The sequence below is a fragment of the Pithys albifrons genome, chromosome 4 (assembly GCF_047495875.1).
Source record: "Pithys albifrons albifrons isolate INPA30051 chromosome 4, PitAlb_v1, whole genome shotgun sequence".
Taxonomy (NCBI): Eukaryota; Metazoa; Chordata; class Aves; order Passeriformes; family Thamnophilidae; genus Pithys; species Pithys albifrons.
This window is the reverse complement of record NC_092461.1, coordinates 72,482,269-72,498,793: the sequence shown is the minus strand read 5'-3', so window position 1 is coordinate 72,498,793 and position 16,525 is coordinate 72,482,269. Positions and strand designations below refer to the sequence as shown.

The 16,525-nt window shown below is 44.4% G+C and overlaps 1 protein-coding gene across 6 annotated transcripts in view; it reads right to left on the bottom strand.

Annotated features, from left to right (window-relative positions):
- NOL4 (nucleolar protein 4) overlaps positions 1–7,955 on the bottom strand; it is a 203,402-nt gene extending 195,447 nt beyond the window's left edge. For 4 of the 6 annotated variants that reach the window (XM_071554586.1, XM_071554589.1, XM_071554588.1 and 1 more), the window contains exon 1: positions 5,852–7,955. In XM_071554586.1, coding sequence (XP_071410687.1) covers positions 5,852–6,118 — 267 coding nt within the window. In that variant the 5' untranslated portion in view covers positions 6,119–7,955. Of the gene's footprint in view, positions 1–5,012; positions 5,100–5,851 lie in introns of those variants that run through there. The other 2 variants (XM_071554587.1, XM_071554591.1) reach the window with 2 other exon arrangements.
- Positions 7,956–16,525: the final 8,570 nt, after the last annotated feature.

The window sequence follows — 16,525 nt, the reverse complement described above, 5'->3', positions numbered from 1 at the left end:
GATCGGAAGAAGTCCCATCAATCTGTACTGATGCTTATCAGCCCATCTGAGCCCTAACCTTCCAGAAAATACCTGCTTATTTCCCTCTGATCACATAGCTATGTAGCTACAAAAGCAGCACTCTGTAGACCTAAAGAAAATCAGGGCTGGAACATCTGAGCAGAAGTCCCTGCATCATGACCAAATCCAGTGCAGCTTCACTGACATAAAACTGAGGGTAAGAGAAAAGAAACAAGTTTTGCCTCAGTCTTCTCAGCAAAGATTCACAGCATCATGAAAATTAAACTGTGACTTCTTATCTTTGATCACTGGAAAGATTTCAGCTTTTGAGCCCTTGCCCAGGTGATAGCACTGAATTTGTCATCCTGTCTCTCACTACATATGCGTATATATGGGATGGATATATCAGTGCTAGTTTTTGTTTGTGGACTGCTACACTCTATTTAGTGTTTCTAAAGTAATGTCAACATTTTCAGTCTTAAAATACTCAGTTTTTAAAAGTCTGCTCTCGTTGGCTCATGTTTCTTTGAAAATCCTAAGTCAAGTTTTTACTAAGAAATCTCAGCTTCTCCTCTCCCAATGCTTCTCTCACACACTCATGTGGAAATGGCATCTTACATATGGCCACTTTAACATTTTTAAATTCCAGGACAGAGTTATTCTCTTTATTCATGAACGCTTCACTGAATGCCTGCATTAAGTGTTGCCAACTAAACCAGTTTTGTTCCATCTGCTATGACCATTTTCCAGCACTGTCTATGTGATTCACCAGCATCCTTCCTCACTGAGTCCAATGGGAGGTCTGCAAACAGCAGGGCAGAGTCTGCGGATAAAGGGAGGAGACAAAACTCCACAGACCTGAACAGAGGTTAAGGAAAATGTTGTGGGCAGTTAAAATGGGACAGATATGGCAGGATTTGAATACTGCTCCTGAGCCTGGAAGATGCATTTAATGGGACTGTAAACTCCTGCAGAATTGTACCTTGGGATAAATTACAGCTCACACTCAGCATCACCTTTCTGCAGTACTTACTGCCATTATGTGCTGGCAGTTCAGTAGGCTACAGAGCTACCAATATATATTTGATGAACATTTTTATGCATTTTTTGTATTGATGGCTACAAAAATGGGGAGAAATGCAAAAAAAATGCTTATTTTCAGATTGTTAAAAAATGCCCTAAAATAATGAACAATTTAAAATGTAAGATAATTTAAATCAATACATTTTGACATATAAGCTTTTTATATGGTGATCTGTTTCTTCTATTGTTCATGAACAGAGTAATTTATATAAAACCAAAAGGCACATAAACTCATATGTCTATCTATTATTCTTCATGTCTAACAGAAGAAGTGGGTTGGGATACAACCTGTTCCTTTGAGCTGACTGGCCTGTAATTTTAGGCCCTAAATCCTGTAATCAGGTTCATTAGTACAGCCCTGCACCTGCAGAGAGTCTTGCTGGTCTGCTAGCAGCAACCCGTAAGGTACCAGATCCTCTTGCAGGACCTAAAGGTTTAACTAAACTTGGTTTCAGAATGAAAGTTCATTCTGATTTGGTTTCAGAATGAAAGTTCATTCTCTGCTTATAGCTGGAAAATGTAAAAGAAAGCACACAAAAATTCGTGCTTTGGTCTGTGATATCATTAAAGTCAGTGGAATCATTCCAAATGAGTAATGACGTAAAAGTAATCTGAACTTGGCCTTTGAGGTTGTATTCTGTTAGTTTGCTAATACTGTGTAAATTCTCTATTTGAGAGGTATCCTTCAGTCATCTTGGCCCTTCTCTTTTAAAGGAAAATTCTGCTTAAAATCTGCTAATACCAGCTCAAGCTATTATTTTATAACTTCTTTCTAATTCAAGACTGATTTTTAGGGTCCATATTTGTGTCTACAGATAACATCAAGCCTGAAAAAGAATAGTGGTGAAAAGCTGCTAATCCATAAACATTTCCAGCTAAAAAACTGGGCAGAAAGTAAGTTTAAAAAATACACCATAAAAATCATGTATACCATTAGAAAGGGTATCATATGAGAAATATTAGTTTCATGCCTGCTTATGGTTTGCAGCAACCAGTCAACCATTTGGCATACCTGTTGGCCTAACCTATTTTGTTTGTACAGTGTGTCTATTAGGCATAATTTCACTGCTTTCATGAAGTGCAGCTTGGGCTTAACGCAAGTAAATCTACAGTGGTAACAGGAACAGTATGAAAAGCCACAGAAGTGAAATACTCTCTGGGTTGCATATAGGAATACCTTAAGCATACAGGAATACCTTACTGTGTGTTGTCCCACTCAGGACCTAAAATGGCTGTTTTGCAGGGAGTGTTGTTGCCTGGTGACCAAAAGTGCATCTCCTAGGCCACAGAGGGATGTGAACATTCAGAAATTGATTTGTTCCTGTTGCTTTTGAAGAGACCATACCCGTAAAATAGATCAAGCCAGCACATAATCATCTATACAGTCTCCTTGCTGGCATGCTTAAACTTGCTGCTGAAGCCAGGCCTGTGATTTTGAGCTACTTATCAACCAGGCAAGGGAAAAACAGAATAATGCCTCGTGCACTACTGCCCACAGAATGTGAAAGTAGACCAAGCCTCAGCTACTGTGAGACTGGCAAGACACCCCTGCTTCAATTAAGTCTGTGTTGTACATCTAGCCTGTTCCGGTGCAACCTCCCAGTTGCTATCAGGCTCTCTTTCTTTCATTAGAATCAAGTAGTTAATTAGCCCCAGCCTGTCCTCTCTCCTTCTCTCTTTCCCTTTAATGCAGCAGTAATGATGTCTAATTACCAGCAGCAGTGGATTACAGCACCATCAGGAGCAAATCTCTCTGGCTGACAGCAAAGCTGAGCAGCAAATCTTAAAGCTTCAAGGAGAGAATAATTCCTAATGAAGTATTTGAATATTTGCTTATTTTTGACCAGCTTGTGACTGTACAGTCCAACTTGTAATTTCATCTATTCTGTAACTGCACAGAGAGTGCTCATGCTGCAAACCGTGATTAATTTTAAATTAAAATTACTTTTACCTATGTTGAGATCAAGTGATGGACAAGAAGAGGTAGAGGATGAGGGAGAGATTCACAGTTTGGGGCTCTATTACCATTTGGGGCTTTTTCTGCAGACTGGACTTGCTCAAATGTATGGGATAACAATGAGAGATGAGGAAAAAAAACAAAACAGTGGGGATGTTTCTAAATGGTCATAAATTAATAAACTCTTAAATAATTAGTAAGAGTTAAAGAAATGAGGGAATAGGCTTTTAAGGTTTACCAACAATTACGGTCTGATGAAAATCCAATTTTTTTCCCCAGTAACTTATCATTCCCAGCTGAGTGAAATTCTAGACCTCTTAAAGTCTATAGGAGCTTTGCCACTGGCTTTCTCTGGGCCAGGGCTGCATCCCTGTCCGGTCAAACAGGGTCTTTCTGAGTGTTCAGTGCCTGGCAGGCACTGCCACAGCTCTGTCAATAGCCCATGCAAACCATTGCGACCCTGTGGGTCTGCTTAAATACTCCTCTGCCTTTTGTCATGGGATAGTAACACCACATTCATGGGTTTAGGAGAGTGTGGCATTTGTTTGTCAGAGCTGAATGTTGTATAAGAGTGCCAAACATCATGTTTTCTCATTTATGCTGGACAACAAATTTACATTTCCCAAAAGGCAGAAATTGTACCTTTATGCAAGACCTCTTCTGGAAAGGTTTGTATGTCATTGTTCAAGTAATATACAGATATTCAGGAATTGTTTACAGACAGGTCATGCTAACTTTCCTTTCTTGATTTCATTAGCAGATATGCTTATTTTATTAGAATGCCTGCTTGGTTGCTTAAGCTATCTAAAACGAGTTACTTCTATATGAATATAAATACATACATAGGGACATACAGGGACATTCACAGCCAAGGACGATTCCCCCAGACATATAAAGGTAAGACCAGCAAGATGCTTGACATCTGACTGAAATCCCTGGTGGGAAAAAATAAAAATAAAAATTGATTCTGCATTCTTAAAATAAAGAACAGGGTGCGGGGTGGGACTCCAGGCTTTCATGGCTTAGCAAAAGGTGAGAGAAAACAGACAAGCTGATCACCACTGAGTTTTGTGTTTCAGAGGCCCAAAACAGCACTAAATTTTAAATTTCATCATGTGTAATTAAGGTTAGCCTCTTTATTTAGTAGCATAGTCGATGTAATTTTTAAAAATACTAGATTTGCTTACAGTTTTAAACTTGCAGTGAAAAGGACAGTCTTAGGAATAAACAGTCTTGTCCACTGGCTTACCAAAATAATTATTTCAGTGATCAAAAGAGATATTTTAAAATTACCAACCTAATTGGAGACTTCTGCTTTAGACAACATTCGCATTATAAATTGTATCTACAGTACCCTCTGGGCTCAGAAAACAGCAGTCAGTCATCTAATAGTAGAACAGAGATCTGCCAAATAACTTGAATCTATAGGCAGACCTGGAAGACTTCAGTGATTAAAAACCATAGAAAAGGAAAAAACTCTGTCCAGAGCTTCTTTTTAATTTCCAATCTTCAGATTTGTAAACGCCTTAAAATTAATTTCCCTTCTCTGCCTCCTCACAGCCACGATGGCGCTGATTACAAGGGGCCAAATAGAAACCAGCCTCTGGGAATGCCCAAGTTTATGACTTCACAAGGCAAAGAGAGGCAGATTTCCCTGGCAGCCTACGTCACAACCCAGCCCAGAATACTTTCCAAGAAGCCCCCTTTGCTGCGCCACTCAGCAACATTCCCGTTAGGTCTGGATAAGCTGCCACTCCAGGAAAAAAAAAAAAAAGAGAGAGAGAGAGAGAGAGAATATTGCTCAGCCAAGCCAAATGCCCAGGCAGGAATATTTTTAATTGCTAGGTTTCCTTTCTCGGCTCCCCCTTCACACCCGCCCCACGCAAAGACAAAAGAAGCTTAGTTTGCGTGACCCAGCGCATAAGAAGTAAGAATAATGATACATTAAGAGAGTTCAATAGGCAAAACCTACTTGCAACCAACAGTCCCCATCTTCTTAAACAGGCAAATCTGTCGTTCCTGCCACCACCAAGCATAAAAGCTCTCCCGCTGTCAGACCTGCACCGAGCCCGCAGTGCCAGCGCCTGCCGGGGATGCCACGCTACCCTAGCGCATTGAACGGAGTGCTGAGGGGCTTCTGCGACCCCAGAAAGAGTCACAAAATACATTCTTCCCTCGGCCATACGGAACCCCGTTCTCCCTTTGTTGAGCATCCTCTCTCCCCCGCCGCCCCTTACTAGCGCAGCCGGCGCTTCACAGCCAAACCGGGCACATTCGTGGCCGCTCGGCGGCGGCTCCAGGGCTACGGGCTAACAATAAAAAATCCCAATAAAATAAAATAAAATAAAATAAAAATAAATAAAGAGTAAACCCGAACCGATATCCCGGGGAACCACCGCCCGGCGCCGCGCCTGGCTTTGTGCCAGGCAGGGTACCCCCATGCGCCATCCATCAGCCCCGCCGGCGGCGGGGCCGCAGCCCGGGGCGGCGGGGCCCGGCACAATGGCCGGAACGGCGGCGGCGGCGGGACAATAGCCCACCCCAACCCATCCGCGGCTGCCCGGGGGGACGGGGAACGAGGACAACGACACCGACCCGGCGGGGTGCGTTGTGCGCACGATCGCTTTAAATGAAAGGACCCACAAAGACCTCGGTGGTGTATAATGTGACAGGCAAACGCAACATGGTGATGATGACTTGGGGGAAGAGGGAGGAAGGAGCCAACTGTGGCTGCGGCTCCCCCTGCGCCTCTCGCTCCCGGAGCGGGCTGCAGCGGCCGACATAGAACAAGGAAGACAATTCTCTACTAACCGTGGTTTTGACTGGCACGTACAGCACTTGCTTCCCTCCTCCAGCACCACCACTGACCTCGTCCGAGTTGCCGAGCTGGAAGCCTTTAGATTTGACCCAGAATTTGAATTTGGCATTATCCGTGGAGCTCGACTCGGAGCCGTTCAGGAGCTGGACGATCCGGTCGTATTTTTTACGGGTCACTGTCTTGGTTTTTCCTGAGTCCCCGTAAGTCCTGAGACACCAGTCCTGAAACTGGCGGTACATGTCCCGGTCGCTGCTCTCCATAATCTCCTAGTACACACACGCACACATGCACACGCCGGGGCGCACACACACACACACACGGACAGACACAGGGACACGCACGCGAAACGGGCCGGGGTGCGGGGCCGGGCCGCCCCGCTGCACTTTGCACCTGTTCACCCAGCGCTCATGAAAAATGCATCCACCTCCGAGCCGGAGCGAAGGAGGTCCCGGTGAAGGCAGATCCCAGAGGATTTTTTTTTATTTTTTGTTGTTGTTGTGGTGGTGGTTCGGGGGGAGGGGGGTGGTGGGACGGGGAGGGGGATGGGTGGGGGGGCAGCAATCAATTCAATAGTGTGGCAATGTTCTCCTTTTTTTTTTTTCACAGGAGGCAAAACGGGTCTGGTGGAGGCTTCTCTTATCCTTCCACTTTACGTGATCAGTCTCTTTAATAATTGTGCAAGGCAGGACTATCCCACTGGCTCCAGCAGCGTCTTACCCGGAGAGGGTTCGGTTGGATAAATGATTAAAATCCTATCCCTCGGCTTAGCGAAAAGAAAATACTGACTCAGATCCTTCTTCTTTTCCATACATCGGGATTCACTCTGGATAGTCCAGGTGAAGAAAAAAGAAAAGAAGAAAAAGGAAAAGAAGAGAAAAAGCCCACCCTCCTCCGCCCCGGCAGCCCTCGGCTGTCTTCTCCGAAGGTTTTCTGGGTTTTCTGTCTCCGTCCTGGCTTGCTGTGCCTCTCCCCAAAGCCGCCTCGCCGCGCAGGATGGAGGAAGCACTGAAGGGCACACTGGTCTCTTTGCTCCCCCTTTATTCCAAGGCTGGGCGGCTTTGCTTCAGATATCCCCGCTCCGGGCATGAAGGTACTGGAAAGAAAGTTCTTACCTGCTATTTTCTAAGCCTAATGCATCCGATCCGTGTTTAAAGTACATATTTTTTAATATATAAAAAAATGGTCTGTGAGCATTTCACTTCCTCATAGTAAGTCCCACTGAATTTTCATATGCCCTTTTAGGAATTTTCCTCTATTTATTTACTTAGCAATCCCAGCCGATGGAAGGAAAAAAAAAAGAAACAGGAAAGAAAGAAAAGCCAGATATATACAAGATAGGCTCGAATATTGGACCAAAGGAGAGATCAGTCCCAGGAGGATGTTGGTACAGGAAAGGAGGCGGCTCTCGTTGCTCTGCCAGTGTAATGATGGTGCTCACACATGTAGGACTCCTCGGGTGCGGGTATCCTTTGGTCTCTGGTCTAAACTGGCTACAAGGCATTCAAGTAAGTTTGCGTGCGGATGCTGAGCAAACCCCCTCTTTTTTAACGGGAAAAAAAAGGCGATCCTGATTATTTTGTCTCCCTCCCTTTGCCACAGTTTCAGTTCACGCCGGAGATCTCCGCGGTCTTCCCCGCCGCGTCAAGCAGGACATCCCCTCCGCTGGGTGGAAAAAGGCTCCTCCGTGGCGCTTCCTCTCGTCGCCTCTCCGCGGCCGCGCCCGCCCGCACATCCGCCATCCAGTGCCCGGTCCGCGCCCCCGCCCGCAGCCGTGCAGCACCTCCGCGGCCGGGGCCGGCCCGCGCACGGCTGGGGATGCGCCGGGGCCCGCGGCTCGGCTCGGCACAGCTCGGCTCGGCTCAGCCGCTCGGCTCCGCGCTGCGCTCCGCGCCGGGCTGGCGGCGGCGCACCGGGCCGGGCCCAGCGCCGCTCCGCGCCCCCCCCGCGCCCTGATTGGCCGCCGGGACAAAAGTTTCTGTGGCGACGGCGGCGCGGCGCCGTGACGGGCAGCGCTGTCCCATGTCGGGATGCTCCCGCCTCCGCGGGCGCGGCGGGGCGCGGGGGACGGCGCGCTCCCTGCCCGGGCCGCCCGGGAACGCGGGGGGCGGCGGCGCGGGGGGAAAGAGGAGAGGGCACCGTTTCCATGGCGATTTCTCGGGGCGCAGCCCCCCCCCCGCCTCCCGCTGCACAGACGGAGCGAGCGGATCAGCTGACACTTCATTAGCTGAGGAGCTAATTATTGCTTATTGGAGCAAGAAACGCGCGCAGGCCCGCGGCGGGGGCTGCCGGCCTCCGCGCCCCCGGCGGACATCCCCCTTGCCGCCTACTCCCCCGCCCCGCCGGAGGCGCGGAGGAGCAGCGGCGGTACCGCGCACTTTGCGCCGCACCTGCCGGCGGGGCTGTGTCGGCCCCTGCGGGGTCCGTGCGGGACACGTGGCCGCTGCCGGGCCAGCCTTTCCTTCGGAGACGGAGAGCGCACCCCCTGCGCTGCCTCCCCCGCGGCTCGGCCCCCGCCCGGCGGAGCGGAGGAACCACGATTCCCCGAGATGCCCCAGCCCCTGCCCAGCGCTGCCCGCATCTGCTGCCCAATGCCGGGACCCTCCGCGCAGCCCCGCTTCGCGGAGCGCAGCCGCGCCTTGGGTGGGAGGGTAGCCCAAAATCCACCGCAGCCCAGCCACGTGCCATTTTCGCCTTCAGTGCGCTGAAAAGAAGGAGGCTGCGGGGTTGAGGGACTATAGCTCGATGTCTTTTGTAAAAATCCCACCTGTGCCTGGGTATCCAGTAACTCAGGTCCTGGAAAGGCCCAGTGCAAAGGCAGCTGTGTGTTTTTCCTGCCCAGGCTTGGGCAGTGGTGAGCATACTCGGTTTTCACCACATTGGATCCTGCAGGAGAAAGGTACCACGGCCTGTGGTGCCAGCAGAACTGTTTACACCAAGCCTGGATTTCTAGTGCAAAAGAGGAAGGATCTGAGAGAGCTAGGAGAAGCCATTCCATGTGCACCCCAGTTGCGACATGCTAGTCCATCAGGCTGGCCCTGGGCACTTCAACCCAGCCTTCATTTCCCCAGCTGACCTAGCTCACATGGACCTGTACTTTCCTCTTCCATCTCCTGTTTCTCCTCTCTCCTCTCCGTTGCCCTCCTCTCTTCCCTCCCCTCTCCTCTCAGTCCCTTGCTTTCTTCTCTGCTTTCTGTCTAGAAACACCACCACAAGCACAGGCGAGGCCAGGATAAGACTGTTGTTTAAAAGCAGTGTGCTGAAGGATGTCTATGTTGCCAAGACCTTTCCTGGCATCTGTAAAATCTGTGAGAACAAGCTGGCACAGTGGGCAGAGAAAAGTAGGACTTAGAGATAACCCACCAAGGTATGAGGCTTTTTGTTGGCCACAGGGCCTGTAAATTGTCTTGGCAGTCCCACTTTAGTGTTAGAGCAGCACAGGAGTCCGGTCCATCACAGGATCTGGAGGAGAGGCAGTAACAAAGGAACTGCTGTGCAGAAGGGAAGTGAGGGGAACCTCACTGAACCCTTACCCAGCAGGCTTTATGAGATGTAACATTACTTTAATGTGTCATTAGATCTACATTTAGAAAAGGGTCATAACATAGATTGGGCTGCACTGCTAAACAGTTCTGTCGGATAATTGTTCTCAAACCAGCCTCCTGCTGAGGGTCTCAGTAGCTTCCGTATCACACTGATACTGTGCTATGCCTGAATCCAAAGTATGCACATCAAGGCAGGAGAATGTGACAGAGCCAGGAGTTATGATCCAGTCAGTTATAGCATGGATGAGTGAAATTCTTGAAATAAACAGGAATGGTTTAGTGTATTAGAAAATAATTCCATAGCAAAGAGTATCACTTTGAATCATGTAAAGAGCCCTATGCCTTCTCAGCAGAGGCAAATTCCTAAATTCTGTCAAGTTTGGATCATGCCTTAAAAAAACTCCCAGAAATATTTTTTTCAAACTGTTTAGTGACAGGAGAGAGAATCATGCAATTCTAGAATGGTTTGGATTGAAAGGAATCTTACTGATCATCTGGTTCCAACCACCCTGCCATGAGCAGTGACACCTTCCACTAGACCAGATTGCTCAGAGCCCCATCCAACCTGGCCTTGAACATCCTCAGAGGTGGGGAGTCCACAACCTCTCTGGGCCACCTGATTCAGTGCCTCACTAATCTTATAGTAAAGAGTTTCTTCCTAATACATAATCTAAACATTCCCCTCCTTCAGCTTAAGGCCATTCCCCCTTGTCCTAGCACTTCATGCCCTTGTGAAACAAACATTGATGAAAACCACCTGTTATGTGAAGTGGGGATGGAGACTAGAAACTCCAGCAATATTTAACTTGTCTGGATTTCTTTCTTTGTTTTACAGTTAAGATTTTATTTTTGTGTTGATGAAAGGTATGGATGTTTTATTACTGCTTCCATTAATCACTTGGGTAGAAGTCCTAGGAGCATCCTGGAACCCCACTGTGCCAGGCAATGGATCAGCACAGGACACAGAAATTATGCTTCCCATAAAGAATTTGTGATCTAAAAAATGTCAATTGCATGGTACATGATTTTACTTTCATATAGATATACATTGTAGAATGTATTTGCATAACCTATACTCATTACATATACATGTATGTAAACATATATAGATTACATACATGTGTGTATAATAATCCCAGCCAAATTTATATGGTGAATTTAGCATGCAGATTTTTAATCTCCAGTTTTAAGATCCTCAGAGACTCTGAAATTAGTACTGTAAGATTATATTTAAATAAGAAAAATTATATGGGGTTAAGGTCACTATTCTGGTTGTGGTGTTTGGTTTTTTCCATTTTGTTTTTTGTTTTGTTTTGGTTTTGTATGTTTAATAACACAGTCTGGAATCTCCTTGCAATGAAAAGGGCTTGCATAGACCCTCCTCCTGTCAAGAGTTCTAATGATACCCCGTTACTCAGCTGAACTTGAAGAAACTCCCTTAGCATCCCTGGAGAGAAGGGCTGTGTTGGTCCTTCAATGCCATGGACTGAGCCACTTCAGCGTTCTGCATTTTGCCTTTGTCAGAAAATGGAAGTTTCTCTCCTCTGGTTGGAGACAGCAAATCTGTGCCTTGATGGTTTATGTGCTCTGCAGCCAGCCTGAAAAAATACACCACCGATAGATGTGTGAACTTTTCCATTCAGTGGAATGAAGCGTTAGTTACAAAACAGTTTTGGTGATTTGAATTTCCTCATGCATCAAGCTGTGAAAGAGGTCTAAAATAAATCATGAATCAGTTACAAATACTGTATTTTTTGAATTAGCCGCTCTAACAAGTCCACTGGCAATAGAAAGGGAAGATGGGCAGAATGAGGCCTGATGTCTCTCATTAAAGTTACCAGTGTTTCTAGATGAAATTATAGTCTTGTGTTGACATAGAACTGACTTTGTTGAAAAAGCCGGGAAGACATTTTCAAGTTTTTAAAACTTACTGAAAAGAAAGAGAAAAGGTTTTTGGCTGAAACCTATCATCTGACTTCTGACAAAAAGGAGCGTTTAGAAAACACACACTGTATTTCAACACAGTACTTAATATGGAATTACTGGGTGGCTATGGGTAGCCTTTGAAGATAAGAATTTTCTGCCTCTTGGGGTTTTTTCTTCACTGACATAGTAAGAAAAAATTATTTTGACACTTCCAACTTGCTATGTCCATGAGTTATGATGGAAAGTCCATTTCTGTGCAGACTGAAAATCATCTGTCTTGAACTGAGAGAAGATATGCTGAGGAATAAAGAAACTGTAACTCCAAATGGCTTGCTTCAAACTATATAGCTGGTAGCGCTCTTCCTCTCTTCGGGACAGAATTTCAATGGAAGTCTTGTGTCCTTTACAGCCCAGTGATGGCAGCAACAATGAGCACTGCCAGCCCTAACGCTTGTGGAGGCAGAAGTCAGTGTTTACACGCAGCATGGACTTGTCTGTGCTATCTGCCTTTGGTCTTGTGTACATGACAAAATCTCCCGAGTGATTTGATGATCAGTCACCTGCATTTGGGCAGGTAGGACTACAGTGACACAGTTTTCCTCAGGAGAAAATACTGTTCCACCCACTAATATTACTGGCAAAGGACCATTCTAGAAAACTGTTCTTAAAGATAACTCCAAGGCATTTGATGATTAGAAGATCAGAAACTAGAGAGTTGGATACTTGATGGTACTAATGTATGAAAACTGCAAGTGAATGAATGTTGTCTGGGTTTTATCTACTGAATGAACTATCATGAAGCAAAGCTTAAACTAATTACTATGGTTCAATATAAATGTTTTCAACACATTGTCTATTGTTTCCAATTTCAGTTTTCTTCTCTATTTTTTCAGTAGGTTTTGGTCAGTTACTTCTGAGTTTGGAAAATTAGGAGGAGGTAGACCAAGGCAATGACTCAGAGATGACTTATAAGAACATTCTAGATTGTTGAATCTTGGGGAAAAGAGGCTGTATGTTTCTGGGTTTATGAAGAAAAGAGAGAATGGTGCCATAGTTCTGGTTGGGATCTTGTCACTTAAAGTAATGTTGATGAGAATAATACTGAAATATATTCTGTCTTTGATTTTAAGAATCTGCTTTTGAGGCTTTTGGAATCTCTTGGGAAAATAATCAAATTCACTTTCCCTTCCTGCAGTTAGAAAAGTTCAGACTCTACTTCATTCTACAAAGCTGCTTTGCTTTAAGTAGCAGTTCTGCAAAACATAACTTCATGTATTTATTTTACTCTATGCTTTATTACTGAGAATATTTGCATGAAAACAGGGTCTTTGTTTAAAAAGTTCCTGCTTCTTATTGATCACAGCTTGTTGAGTTGGAAGCAATTACGGTACCATGTACAGAAGGCTCCAGTCCCTTCAGAACAGGAAAACATAAGCAGGAATCAACAAAGTTCTAATAATCTAAGCTCTTGTTTTCCTGAAAATGCCTTCATTCCCTTAGTAGTAAAGAAAGGAAAAGGCAATAAATATGTGATGTACATTGAAAAAAAATGTTTCAAATGTCTTTAGGATTGTATATGGGCACTAAACATTTTTAGTGTTATAATGACACAATACATTCAACCTTGCTTGCTTTCATCCTAAAGAAAGTGTGTGCAAAAGATGTTTTTTTCCATGTAGTTTTTTTTATTTTTTCTAGGGGTAACATATCTTTTTCAGCTACAGCAACACTAATATAAACCTGCTTCTGGAATAGCACTCGGTATGTTGTTTAAATCGAGCCAGGACTAATAAAGCAGTGCTGAAAATGCTAGCAGTCTATCTCTGTTAGCGTTCTCAACTTCACTGCCATGGACGAAGATGTGATAATTGGAAAATGTTCCAGAAAGTTTCAGATATGGCTCTACAACCATAATGTCAGGCACTACTAGACTAAGTCAACACTGAAATAGAGTGTAGTTAACTAGCTGTCACCATCCTGCTTATAACAAGAGGAAAGTAGAGGAAGCAAAAGTGAAGAAGAAAATTACTCAATTTGAAATATTTGTCAAAATACAACGTTAATCCTTCCCTGGTATAAAATACCATCTAAATTTTACTTTTGCATTCGATCCATACATTTGCATCAGCAGCATGAGGTTCTCCTGCCACTTCATAATATTACGGAGATTGCTATCTAAAGACCAAAACAGAAGAAATTACTGTTGCATCTCACTGAAGATATTACTTCCTTCACAATTTTATGGATTTTACGGATTTTACGTCCTTAACCTAACTGACTTTTCTCCACATGTGAACTTTGCTCAAAGCACTTAACAATTTTTTTGCCACTGTAATTTTATTATAAGGTAGCCATGCTGTTTAAGTGAAAACATCATGCACATTTTGAGATTTTATTTGTAGCATCCCAGAATGGTAATTTTAAAAGTGCCCATTTATAAACTGTGATTACTGGTAGATTATGACTTGGTAATATTTTCAATGTCCTGAGTAAAGATACCATCTAAACACCAAATCAGTGTTGTTAGTGTCAATTTCAAGCAGCAGAACAGTATAAATAGAATCTGCCCTCATGTGACTTTTCCCTGCTGCCCAAATGTAGCTGATCCATTGCACACTCCTTATACTTGTCTCTCTATTCCTGTTAAACTACTGAATAATTTTTAGTCTGTGGGGCACAGGTCTCCCTGACCTTGTAGGTCATTTAGTTCCAATGTCCCTGCCATGGTCAAGGACACCTTTCGCTAGACCAGCTTGCTCAGAGTCCTGTCCAACCTGGCCTTGAGCACTTCCAGGAACATCCACATCTTCTCTGGTCAACCTGTTCCCCTGTCTCACCACCCTCACAGTAAAGAATTTCTTCGTAATATCTAATCTAAACCTACCCTTTTTCAGTTTGAAGCCATTACCCCTTGTCTTATCACCACATGCTGTTGTAAAAAGTCCCTCTATATCTCTTTTGCTGTGCCCCTCTAGGTACTGCTGGAGATCTCCCCAGAGCCTTCTCTTCTCCAGGCTGAACAACCCTAGCTCTCTCAGTCTGTCTTCATAGGAGGGGTGCTCCAGCCCTATGATCATCTTCACGTGAAACAGTGTCAAATGCTTTGCACAAGTCCAGGTAGATGACATCAGTAATTTACAGTAAGTAAAATTGGATCAGACTTAAGAATCAGGTTTGGTTAGGTTTGCAAGGTTCTCCTGGATGGTTGGGTTGGTTTGTTTATTGGTGTGCTACTTGACTGGGTTATCCCTCATCGCTCAGGAGTGAGAAGAGGAACCCTTACCAAGGATGGTCCCCCCCACCTGTAGGGCAGTGAGACACTGCCACAACTTAGGTGGAGAATTTTGAGGTATTATATGTAGAAATGTTCAGCATAGGGAGCTGGAGATAGTTGTCATTGTGTGCTGCAAATCTCCCATCTTGGGAATACAGTCTGCAGAGGATCTCCTCACAGGTCTCACCTTCTGTAAATACCTTGCAACTTTTAGTCATGGGTAGTCTACAAAATTTCATGTTTCTCCAACACTCTAATGCTCTCTCAACCCTTTATGTCAGTATGGAAACATGCAGAAAGAAACAAAAATCTGCAGTAGTTTTCAACAACAGGGAACTAGTTGTGGTGGTCTGATTTCTGTGTGCACAAGCAGTGCAGCAAGGAGGCACTAAAATGACAGCACTCCTGAATTACACAAGGTATGAGGTGAGGACTGCCCCTGTGTGTCCCTCTCGAGATCTGCTAGAATCATGGCATTTATCTATATCAAGACCTTGTGGGTTATTTGCTGTTAGAAGCAGGTTTATTTAGACCTCAGTGTGGCTACATGTTTCCTTAATCCCATACTCATGTAACTCAGAACAACTCCCTTAGGACAGGGAGGTTTTGAATGGAGCCAGACATCACCATGACTATCCTGCCCAGGCACCCCTTTGATACAGCCCCTCACTCTGATCTGGGAGATGAAAAGAAAGATAGAGATGGAGCACAAGTCAGCACAAATTGTTTCAGGAAGGACTCCTTTTAAGCAGTGAGATTTCTCCACCTGCTGTCTCCATCCATTTAATGACCACTCCTTAGTATATAAAACAATAAAAAAAGTGACTTTAACAAAAATTATTCTGGTGCCTTATCTTTCAGAAGCTTAAAAGCCTCCAAGGTACCTCTAAGGCTTGTCCATTGCTGCTAAAGCCTGAGGGATTCATCTGACCTAGCATGTTTTTTTATATAATTATGAATTTTCTCCTTCCAAGAGGGAAAGACAATTTGAAGAAAAAAAAAGCCCATTGGATAATGTTTCTCTGAAACAGAAAAAAAATGCTTAGTGAGAAACCCCGATAGCGACAGCAGTATGCCTGAAATGTGAAGGATTGCATGAATATTTCTGTTTATGATCACTAGCCTGTAGAGAACAATGCTGCCTTAGCTAAGTCCTCACTCTTTTTAGCATATACTGAACTTTGCACTGTTAAGCTATATATATTTTCATATATTTGTGACTGAATTTTTTACAATGGTTCTTAATGAAAGTAAAACTGGAGGTCTTTTTACTCCCCACAGCTATTTTTCAAGCCAGAGCTGTACTTTGTTTTCTGAAATTGATATCCCCATTCAAACAAATATGTGATAAAAAATGTGTTCATGTGTGAAAAAGCCATATGCAGTGTTGAAATTCTGGCCAACTTGTTAAACAGATACTACATGCTAGAGAAATGATGACTCAGTAGAGGAGTTTTAATCCTGTAACATGCTCAGTTTTATAAGCAACACCTTGCCTTCGCTACTCTTACTGCTGCCAGAGACTGGGGAAGTAGAGATGTGCATCACCATAGGCAGGGTAGCTTAGGAAGCTATTCTATTTCTGCTGTGGGTTTGGTTTGATTTTAAATGAGAAAAATAGTGCTTCTCAGCCATGGTGCTTCTCAGTCTCTGATGGGAAGGAGAAGGTCATTTTGGCCTTTGCCTCTAAACTTGCAAGACTCTCTGCTCTATAATCACCTACACTGTTGTGGTTAGCATGGGCATATTAGTGACTTTCTAATTCATGCATTCATTTTGCTAATAAATCAGAGGAGAGAAATAAAAGGACATAGGCTAGACCGAAACCTGTTCATCATACATGAGTTCATGCTGGCTGGCCCAATTGTTCAACTTGCTTTTTTCTATCATTTGTATTTATGCATCTGGATTCATGACAGAGGTGA